The 12,123-nt window shown below is 36.9% G+C and overlaps 1 protein-coding gene across 1 annotated transcript in view; it reads left to right on the top strand.

Annotated features, from left to right (window-relative positions):
* The window catches only part of PEX5L (peroxisomal biogenesis factor 5 like), a 693,590-nt gene that overhangs the window by 418,974 nt on the left and 262,493 nt on the right, over positions 1-12,123 (top strand). Inside the window, exon 2 of the mRNA XM_053710168.1 lies at positions 249-353. Within this exon, the coding sequence (XP_053566143.1) occupies positions 249-353 (105 nt within the window). The remainder of the gene's footprint in view (positions 1-248; positions 354-12,123) is intronic.

Here is a 12,123-nt window from a genome sequence, read left to right as displayed (position 1 = left end):
AATTAGGGACAAGGTGAATTAATGACAGTGACTTCTTTAATTGCCTACTAAGGCTAATTTTATTGTCTAAAAGAAATATTGATTGGAAAGATCTTTAAGTAGTTTAATAGTTTCTGGGGGATATTCTTGTTACTGCCATTAGCTCACTTTGGTTCCAATTGAGACCTTATAGGATATGGTGTTTTTGGATTACTTTTAACAAGATCACATGTTCCTGACACAAGTCATTGTTGATTTCACTATTGTAGGGGAAAAGCTCTAGGGCGGCAGATAAGGCTGTTGCCATGGTGATGAAGGAGATACCGAGGCAGCCGTCTGCAGAAGAAAAGCCCCTCCTTACTATGACATCACAGGTGGGCGCCACCAGGAACCATGAAACTGACACATGCAACTTGCTCTAACACCATTCTTTTTGTTCACATAAAAAGCAAATAGAATTTTAAATATATAACATGCACATGTATTTCCATGCATTTAAAATTGTGCTATGTAAATATATTGTATGAATTAGGCATGCATGGGCAAAATATGCATATGTCAGTTTCCCAGTATAGTACATTATTAATATGTAATATATTTTCCAGTACTAACACTATATCAGTATATATATGTAATGACAGCTTAAAGGAGACTGGATAGTTCAAGTCATTCAGCACATATACAGTTCTGAAACCATGTCTAAAAAAGTGTTTACTTTATCAAGAAAGCTTCAGAGTAAGATGTGTAAATATCTCTCTAAAAATATTTCTTTGAAACTGTGCAAAACTGTTTCTATTTTCTAACCTCTTAGAGTGCAATGTATGAAACTGCTTCTTATTGACACAATTCAATGATTGAAAGGATGCTGAGGTTTTGATATGTTAACCCTCTTAAGGACACATGACGGAAGTTTTCCGTCATAAAACAATTGAGCAAACAGAAAGCTGTGTCCTTAAAGGGTTAAAGGGACAGTCTACTTGTTTGTTTTTTATTATTTAGAAAGATATATAACATCTTTATTATCCATTCTCAGCTTTGCATAACCAATATTGTTATATTAATATACTTTATAACCTCTTAGTTTGCCTGTTACTAAGCCCCAGCAGGCCTCTCCTTATCTTAGTGATTTTTCATTCTTGCACAACAGTTACACAGTGCTAGTTCATGTGTGTTATATAGATCACATTGTGCTCACTCCCGTAAATTGCAAGTGAACATGCATACTCAAAGTCATGTTAAAACAGTCCCTGAATAAACATCAGTGTATATGCAGTTTAATTAACTTTGACTGATATGCACAGAACAAAATATTAGCGCTGCAGAAACTGTTAGCGCTCTACAAATAACCGATAATAATAATAATAATAATTAAACGTGAATAATTTAGAATCTCAAAATGTGGCCTTTACATATTATTGGACGTCTTATTGCGAGTTGTTTTTTTTTTAGTTTAAATCCATTTTGATTCATGTCAACCTACAATAATCCTTTTAGCAAGCGTTTTTTTGTCTAATTTGGCCCAGGTAAACACACCCTATTCCTTGCAAGGGGACAATTCAGCACACCTATTCCATTCTGTAACAAAACACATTTTACTCTTCCTTTTTTTAATCTTTTAAATTCTACACCTAGGGCATGTTGAAAACCTATTTTTACTTGTTTTGAGTGGCTTTTCTGGCTGTTTGAATGACTTTGTCTCATCGTTAAATCTATTGTGCATGCCCAGTTCACATGTTAGTAAAATAGATATTTTATTAATTAAAAGTAAAAAAATATAGTTCAAATCATACTTTAAAACTATGAAACTTACACAAATGAAATGCTGTCTTTAATGTTAATTGATGATTACTGTGAAGTGTTTGGAGTTTTAACATTTTAATCAAAATTATATACAATTATTCATTGGAATTTACTAATTAATATTGTTGTTTAATTGGAAAAGTTCTGCTTTAAACATATTTGAAAGTAATAATAACAAATACCATACCCAATATCGCTTGTGCTCAAACATTTGCGCTCCATTCATAATCTGGCCCTAAATCAATAATGCAAACTGAGGGGTTTTTTTTACAAATCAAAATGCACGTCCAGTTGGTATAAAAATGTATTTAATTTGTATTCATCATTATAAGTACATTTTGGAATATAATATTCAGTGTTCTTCTTCTATCAATATACTATAAATATCAGTGCCCTGTGTTTGCCAATACATATGATGTTTTATGATGTTCCTAGCCAGTGATGAACAATGCAAGTTATAGGTAAGATATTTCTGAGAAAAGTAAGAATGAGGTAATGAGGTGATGTTAGGTTCATAGAATGCAAAGTTTATTTATCTAGAAATTAAGAAAGTAATGTAATCTATAAAACCAGTTATTCACAAAGATTAGTGATATGCAGGGGAGACCAATCAGGGCCCCGGGCAAAAATTAGGGCAGGGCCCCCTTTTCACACTAACCCAAATTTATTAAAATGTATACAAATGAACATGGTAGCATCCTTGCCCTGCCCCCACCTGGCCATCCAACCTCCAGGGCCAGGACCCCCAATTCAAGGGCCAGAGACATGGCCCCCAGACTCCTGGACCAGACCCCATGGCCCTCAAAGTGACAGACCCCCGACAGGACCCCCCCCCCCGCACACATTCTAAGACCCCCAAGCAAAAATACCCACATCCAGGCAAAAGTCCCCCAGTCTGGGGCCAGGGCCCTCTCTGAAACCCCAGCTTAAGCAGGAGCCATGGAGATGCCATTTGTGGGCCCCCTACATGCTGGGTCCACGGTCCAGATCCTATTTGTCCAGCTGATCAGTCCACCCCTGGTGATATGTAATCCACATGCAAGAATAGTAAGCACCACAATGGATATTTCTTTAGAACACATGTGATTACAGTGATTTCTATTCTATGGTGTATATAATTGTGTTGGCAAAGCATTGCTTGTATGATAAAACAGTTTACACTTGCATTTATTTAAATATATTGCTTGGTAGATTAATGTGAATAGTTAGGTATAGTGTCATTCCAAAAGTCTTCTGTTTGCTAAATTATAAATATTATTAAAGAGAAATTAAACTTATTTTATTTTATGCTACAGATAGAGCATACAATTTTAAACAACTTTCTAATTTACTTCTATTATCAGATTTGCTTCATTCACTTGGTATCCTTTCTTGAAGAAGCAACAATGTATTACTGGGACCTAGCTGAACATATTGGGTGAGCTAACCAGAAGCGGCATTTATGTGCAGCCACCAATCAACAGCTTACCAACATAAGATACCAAAAGAAGGAAGCAAATTTGATAATAGAAATAATTTGTAAAGTTGTTTAAAAATGTATGCTCTACCTAAATCATGAAAGAAAAAAAATGGGTTTTCCTCTATAAAAATAATAATAATAATAATAATAATAATAATAATAATTTGCATTGCTTTACATGGGGTACAGTAAATAAAGTTGAGAAAAAGAAAACTCACTGGGCAGAAAGATTACAGGGCCCTCCCACCTAGAGAATTTACAGTCTAAGTGGTAGTTGCAGACAAAAGGTGGAGTACGAGTTTTGTGATGAGTGTTGATTGTAGGCCATGATTAGTTAAAGGGACAGTCTACTGCAGAATGTATTACCCATTCCCCAGTTTTGCATAACCAACACGGTTATATTAATATACTTTTTTCCTCTGTGATTACCTTGTATCTAAGCCTCTACAGACTGCCCCCTTATTTCAGTTCTTTTGACAGACTTGCATTTTAGCCAATCAGTGCTAACTCCTAGGTAACTCCACAGGAGTAAGCACAATGTGATCTATATGGCACACATGAACTAGTGCTGTCTAGTTGTGAAAAACTGTCAAAATGCACTGAGATAAGAAATTAGCATATTAGCCTGCCTAGGTTTAGCTTTCAATAAAGAATACCAAGAGAACAAAGCAAATTTGATGATAAGTAAATTAGAAAGATGTTTAAAATTGCATGCCCTATCTGAATCAAGAAAGTTTAATTTTGACTAGACTGTCCCTATCACCCTTTTGCTGCTTTTTTGCTAACTACATTCAAACCCTATTTTAAATCAGATTTCAGTTAATGACTCACATAAATTATGTATTGTTTTTTTCAGCAGAGTCACAATATACCATTATTACATTTATAATTCATGGCAGATGAGATAGCTGCGGCAAAAACTGTTACTAAAAAAAAGTATAATTGTTTCTTAGATTTTAGTAAATAATACTGATAATGGCCAAGTGACCACTGCTGTTACTTTGATCACCTTACTAAATTGTCTTCATGGGTAACCTCATGTGAAATAGAGGCCAATACAATCTTTTGGGGGTTATAATAGATTAGAGAGGCCCCATTGTTCAGTACAGAAATAAAAGCACTTTTTTCCTTTCAAGGTGTTTACCACAGTGACCTAACTTTACAGACAAAATTCAGTGTTTGATCGGCAATCCCCCTGCATGACGAGAAGGACTTGTCATGCGCCTACAGGTGGTGAAGTGCATGACGAGAACACCTTGTCATGCGCATCGAAGGGGTTAAGGATAAATTTCTAGTTTGCAGAATTGGTCATTAACAAGTGATAGACTTATGAGGTTAGGTAGTAGGCTTCTCTGAATCGGTTTTGAGGTAGGATGTAAATCCTTAAATATGTCAGAATAGTCTGACAGACTAAAGAAGTGTGTTCCATAGAGTCATGTAGCCTGAGAGAAGTCCTGAAGACAAAACTGAGAGCTGCTTATGGGAAGGACTGAGAGATATAAATGTCAGCAGAAGAGTGAAAAGAGAAGATAGTGTTGCAGTAGTCAAGACAGGAAATGCAAAGTAAATGGACCATCATTTTGTTGTGTATTGAGTGAGGAAATGTTGAATTTGGTAATGTTCTGGAGATGATAATAGCAGAATTTGGTGAGAGAATGGATATAAGGACTAAATGAAGGGAAACGTTAAAGGGACATGAAACCCAAATTTTTTCTTAAATGATTTAGGTAAAACATTCACATTTTAAACAACTTTCCAGTTTACTTCTATTATCAAATTTATTTCATTATCTTGGTATCATTTGTTGAAGGAACAGCAATGCACTACTGGTTTCTAACTGAACACATGGGTGAGCCAATGACAATTGGTATATATATATATATATGCAGCCACCAATCAGCAGCTAGAACCTAGTTTATTTGCTGCTCCTGAGCTTACCTAGATAAACCTTTCAGCAAACAAAAAGAAGCAAATTAAGTAATAGAAGTAAATTGCAAAGTTGTTTAAAATTGTATGCTGTGTCTTAATCATGAATGTCTAATTAGGACTTTACTGTCCCTTTAAGTTATACTCCAAGGCAGCAGATGTGAAATTGATAACAGTGATGGAGAATTCAAATGTTATTAGGGGAAATCAGTAAATGTTCATTCTTAGATATATTGATTTTGAGGTGATGGGAGGTAATCCAAGAACAGAGGTTTATAATTACAATCAGTATAAATATCAGCTTTAGACACGGTTGCTTTCTTTTTTATGACAAGGCGAAAATACAAACTTTTTCCTTAGACTGAAGAGTAAGAGAGTTTTTTTTTTTTAACTGCTACTCAGACTTCTAAGAGAAGTTTTGATATACCGCTGGAATAACTTGTTCAGCCTACATATCAATACTGTAGGATCTATGTGACATAGCAAACAAGATGAATTTAAACGTCAGTAATTTAACCCTTTAATGACCACAGCACTTTTCCATTTTCTGTCCATTTGGGACCAAGGCTATTTTTACATTTTTGCGGTCTTTGTGTTTAGCTGTAATTTTCCTCTTACTCATTTACTGTACCCACACATATTATATACCGTTTTCTCTCGCCATTAAATGGACTTTCCAAAGATACCATTATTTTCATCATATCTTATAATTTACTATAAAAAATTGTATAAAATATGAAAAAAAAATGGAAAAAAACACACCTTTTCTAAATTTGACCCCCAAAATCTGTTACACATCTACAAACACCAAAAAACTCCCATGCTAAATAGTTTCTAAATTTTGTCCTGAGTTTAGAAATACCCAATGTTTACATGTTCTTTGCTTTTTTTTGCAAGTTATAGGGCCATAAATACAAGTAGCACTTTGCTATTTCCAAACCATTTTTTTTTTCAAGATTAGCGCTAGTTACATTAGAACACTAATATCTTTCAGGAATCCCTGAATATCCATTGACATGTATATATATATATATTTTAGAAGACATCCCAAAGTATTGATCTAGGCCCATTTCATGCCACCATTTCACCGCCAAATGCTATCAAATACAAAAAATCGTTCACTTTTTCACAAATTTTTTCACAAACTTTTGGTTTCTCACTGAAATTATTTACAAACAGCTTGTGCAATTATGGCATAAATGATTGTACATTTTTCTTTGGGGTCCCCTTTGTTCATAAATAGCAGACATATATGGCTTTGTCGTTGCTTTTTGGTAATTAGAAGGCTGCTAAATGCCACTGTGCACCACACGTGTATTATGCCCAGCAGTAAAGGGGTTAATTAGGGAGCATGTAGGGAGCTTTTTGGGGTAATTTTAGCTTTAGTGTAGTGTAGTAGACAACCTCAAGTAATGATCTAGGCCCATTTTGATATATTTCATGCCACCATTTCACCGCCAATTGCGATCAAATAAAAAAAAAAACGTTTAATTTTTCACAATTTTAGGTTTCTCACTAAAATCATTTGCAAACAGCTTGTGCTATTATGGCACAAATTGTTGTAAATGCTTCTCTGGGATCCCCTTTGTTCAGAAATAGCAGACATATATGGCTTTGGCGTTGCTTTTTGGTACTTAGAAGGCCGCTAAATACCGCTGCGCATCACACGTGTATTATGGCTAGCAGTGAAGGGGTTAATTAGGTAGCTTGTAGGGAGCTTGCAGGGTTAATTTTAGCTTTAGTGTAGAGCTCAGCCTCCCACCTGAAACATCAGACCCCCTGATCCCTCCCAAACAGCTCTCTTCCCTCCCCCCGCCCCACAATTGACCCCGCCATCTTAAGTACTGCCAGCAACTCTGCCAGTACTAAAATAAAAGATATATTTAGGCTTTTTTGGGGGGGTGTTTTAAGCATATTTACATATGCTGCTGTGTAGGAGCCCCCCTTAGCCCCCAATCTGACTGATCCCCCACCAAACAGCTCTCTAACCCTCCCCCTCTGCCTTAATGACCGCCATCTTGGGTACTGGCAGCTGTCTGCCAGTACCCAGTTTAGATTAAAACAGTTGCTTTTTTATTTTTTCCCCCCCATTTTCTGTAGTGTAGCTCCCCCCCCCACCAAAGAACAAACCCCCACCCCCTCCTAGATACCTTTGATTTTTTTGTTTTTTTTTTAAATGAAAGTCTTTTTTCTGACACTTTTAGCAGTCTTTTCTGTAGTGTAGCGGTTCCCACCCGCTCCTGCCCCGTGCACGCGCCCGCCGCCCCCCGTGCACGCGCGCGCGACCATGCGCGCCCCCATCGGCCCCGCCCCCGATCCCACCCCCTCTCTCCCAAGTCGGCTCCCACCCACCAACGATACCAGCCATCGATGTCCGGTGCAGAGAGGGCCACAGAGTGTCTCTCTCTGCATCGGATGGCCATCTAGAGTTATTGCAGGATGCCTCCATATCGAGGCATCACTGCAATAAATGGAAAGCAGCTGGAAGCAAGCAGGATCGCTTCCAGCTGCTTTCCACACCGAGGACGTGCAGGGTACGTCCTCAGGCGTTAACTCCCTTTTTTTTGAGGACGTACCCTGCACGTCCTCGGTCGTTAAGGGGTTAAATGTCTATTCCTACACACACTACTATACAAAAGATAAAAATAAAAACAACTTAGTCTAAAATTAGAGTTTTAGAGGCCGAATTATCAAGCTCCGAATGGAACTTGATGCCCCTGTTTCCGCGTGAGCCTTCACGCTTGCTGGAAACAGCAGTTATGAAGCAGCAGGCTAAAGACCGCTGCTCCATAACTGGTCCGCCTGCTCTGAGGCTGCGGACATCAATCCGCCTGATCCTATACGATCAGGTTGATTGACACCCCCTGCTAGCGGCTGATTGGCCGTGAATCTGCAGGGGGCAACATTGCACAAGCAGTTCACAAGAATAATACGTTGCCTGCTTATTTTTACTTCCAAAATGTAGAACCTTGCATGTTCCTGTATTAAATCTCATTTTCCATTTACCTGCCCATACTTCTAATTTTTGCAGATCCCTTTGTAAGGAAAGTTCATCCTGCTCTGACCTAATGACCTTACTTAACTTAGTATCATCTGCAAAAATAGAGATGTCGTTATTTATTCCTTGCTCCAAGTCATTTATAACAATATTAAAAAGAACAGGGCCCAGTACGGATCCCTGGGGGACTCCACTGATTACCTTTGTCCAATCTGGGTATGATCCATTCACTACTACTCGTTGCTCCCTATCTTTTATACAGTTATTTATTCATGAGCTAACATTTTCAGATATTTCCAGTTTCTTAATTCTGTGCATTAATCTCTAATGTGGCACTGTATCAGATGGTTTTGCAAAATCTTATATCACATCAACTGATTCCCCTTTATCTATATTTTTACTTTCTTCCTCTTAGAATTTAATTAGATTAGTTTGACATGATCTATTTCTTATAAAACCATGCTGATTTTAACTCATAATCTTGTTTACACTAATGTGCTCATCAATATAATCCTTTATAATCCCTTCAAATATCTTCCCCACTATTGAAGTCAGACTAACTGGTCTATAGCTTCCTGGATCATCCCTGCTTCCCTTTTTGAAGACTGGCACCACATCAGCTTTACGCCAATCCTGGGGTACCATGCCTGAGGATAATGAGTCTTGAAAAATTAAGAGTAGAGGTTTGTCTATAACAGTGCTAACTTCCCTTGACACCCTTGGGTGTATTCCATCTGGGCCTGGAGATTTTTTTTTACCTTAATATTATCCAGTTTTTTCCTGATATCCTCTATACATAACCCAGTTAATGGTATGGGCTGGCATATACTGAAGAAAAAAACTGATTTAGTACCTCAGCCTTCTCCCTGTCACTGTTAATCATGCTACCCTCCACGCATTTTAATGTACCTATATTGTCTTTCTTAGATTTTTTGCTATTTATATACTTAAAGAACCTTTTAGGGTTAGACTTAGAATCCTTTGCAATTAATTTTTCATTTTCAATTTTGGCTGATTTGATTGCTTTTTTGCATGCTTTGTTATATTCCTTATAAATATGGTATGTTGAGTCTGTACTATTTTCTTTGAATAATTTACATGCCCTACTTTTTTTCTCTTAACACATTTTTATTTAGCCACATTGGCTTGGATTTTTATTTTTTATTTTTATAACCATATGGTATATGTTGATATGTATATTTATTTAACAAAGTTTTAAATGTTATCTATTTATTCTCTGTATTTTTATTAGAGAATGCTTTGTCCCAATGTATGTTATTTAATGATTTCCTTAAGTCATTGAATTTTGCTTTCTTATAATTAAAAGTCTTAGTTAAACCTTTAAGACACTGCTTATGAAAAGAGATTTCAAATGTGACCATGTTATGATCACTGTTACCTAAATGTTCTTTGACTTCTATGTTTGATATTATATATGTATTGTTTAAGAACACTAAATCCAAAATAGCTTTACTCCTTGTTGGCTCCTCTATTAATTGTGACAAGAAGTTATTAAGAAGAACATTTAAAAATCTATCCCCTTAGCTGAATTACTAGTTTCATTGTCCCAGTTAATATCAGGGTAGTTAAAATCTCCCATAATTACAGCCCTGTTATTAGCAGCCTTACCTATTTGTATTAGTAGTTGAGTTTCCTCCAGGTCACTAATGTTGGGGGGCTTGTAGCATGTTCCAAGTAATATTTTACTAGGATTTTCCCCCCACTCTTTATTTCAACCCACAGAGTTTCTACATTGTCACCTGTATCATAAATATCTTGCCTTATTGTAGGTTTAAGGTTAAGTTTAATATAAATGCAGATTCCTCCACCCCTTTTATTATTCCTGTCCATCCTAAATAAAGTATACCCCTCTAAGTTAACTGCCCAGTCATGTGAATCATCCCACCAAGTTTCAGTTATACTATTAACATCATAGTCCTCTTCTGCAACTAAGAGCTCCAGTTCCCCCATTTTACCTGTCATGCTTCTTGCATTTGTTGTCTTACATTTAATTTTTATGTGCTTTCTGCTGCTACTTGGTGTGCTTTCCTCCATACTTTCTAAGGTGACATTTTTTAAGTCTCTAAACATGCTACCATCCTTTCCCCCAACACACCAGCACCCATGTCATTCAGGTGCAATCCATCCTTACTGTACACATTGTACCCAAGTAAAAAGTCAGCCCAGTGCTCTAAAAAGTCAAACCCCTCATTTTTACACCATGTTTTTTAACCATGAATTAACAGACCTTAGCTCCTTCCGCCTTACTAAGTTAGCACACAGCACTGGTAATATCTTTGAAAATATTACTTTAGAGGTCCTTGCTTTAAGCTTGCTACCTCACTCCCTGAAGTCATGTTTTAGGACCATCTCCCGCTGATTCCTTCATTAGTACCAATATGTACCATGACTGCAGGATCGGACCCACATCCCTCTAACAATCTATCAATACACTCCACAATATGCCTAACACAAGCCCCTGGAAGATAGCAAACTGTTCTATTTAAAGGGTCTGGATGACAAATTACTGTATCAACCGTCCTAATAATAGAGTCTCCTACCACCAACATCTGCCTCAGGCCCTAACTTGTATGCCCCTCTTCCATGGCTGATGGACTGTTAACTATAGTATGCCCCTCTAACATGACTGAAGGACTGCCCACAATAGTATGCTCTTCTTCCACGACTAAAGGACTGTTCACTATACTTGGCAAAACAGCCCTCTCTGAAACTGCCACCCCTGAACTGATATCCCCAACATGTTCACTTAATCTGGCAAATCTGTTAGGGTGTACCAGCTCAGAACTGGCCTGTTTCTTCCGCTTACCTTTACTTCGCTCTCTAACTGTGACCCAGCTACATTCTGGAGTCTCCTCTTCTGAATCCTCCACATTCCCACTGCTAGTACCATTAACCATGTATTATTTTTTCTCATAAATCCCAGTGTAATTCTATAAAACTGTTCGCACTACAGTTCTCACTTTTGTTCTCACCAGTTAAAAAGTGGCAAGTTTTTGCCAAAATACTCAAAACACTAATGATTGTGAAAGGAAACCCTATTCATATAAAAATTACAGGGAATTTAAGGTACAGTGCACTGTAATTTGATTTTCCCTCTGTACTTCGCCCTCCATTGTTACTGTAACCTAGCAGAGAGCTCTCAATATTTGTATGGGAAACATCTCGCCACTTGCAGGGACAGTCCCCTTTTTAATAGAATTCCATGAGGGCTGCCCCTGCAAGTGTTAGAGTGAAAAACCACGTCTTGACCGGCTATTTTTTTAGAATTGGGGCCTTGGGCTGAAGATGGCAACTGATGTTTCAGTGAAGGCTCAAATAAATTATTGCACCAAGATTCTTAACCTGTAAATCTAATCCTCAATTTTCCTTAGCAAGTCAGTTTCTGTACTCTAAATAAATTAACCTTATATTCTTAAAATAAGGTATCCAGATACGAAGCAAACTTGATGGATCTCAAAATAGCAGCTCATTTAATATCAGGCTATAGAAAAATTAAGTAAAGTTTGTTTAATATTTTATAACTAAAAATTAGGTAATAGATGATGATGAAAGACGTCACATTAATACGCAAACTGCATTTACATTTAAATGTTTTTAATAAAATGGTCATTAAGGTTGGATTAATATCTGAAAAATACACTAATAGTTACATATACATACATAATAGATGTCTTCGTTCTATTGGATCTATTGGTCAGAGAGTCTGTGGTATTTGCATTGTACTAATTTAGCAATGGCTTAATATGTGTCAGTTGGATAAGAATATCTAAGTTTTCTTCAATTTGCAAGTTAGTGCCTTTATACATGTCCAATGCTCTACTCAAGGAAAGGAGGGAGGTAGTGGAGTGAAAAAGAGGGATTAAAAAAATAAAGTTAGGAATGGGAAGCGGAAAATTAATTTGCCTACCTGGATCCCCTGCAACCTAAATATTTAGCTATG

The sequence above is a fragment of the Bombina bombina genome, chromosome 4, assembly GCF_027579735.1.
Source record: "Bombina bombina isolate aBomBom1 chromosome 4, aBomBom1.pri, whole genome shotgun sequence".
NCBI classification, from domain to species: Eukaryota; Metazoa; Chordata; class Amphibia; order Anura; family Bombinatoridae; genus Bombina; species Bombina bombina.
This window is presented reverse-complemented; position numbering and strand designations above follow the sequence as displayed.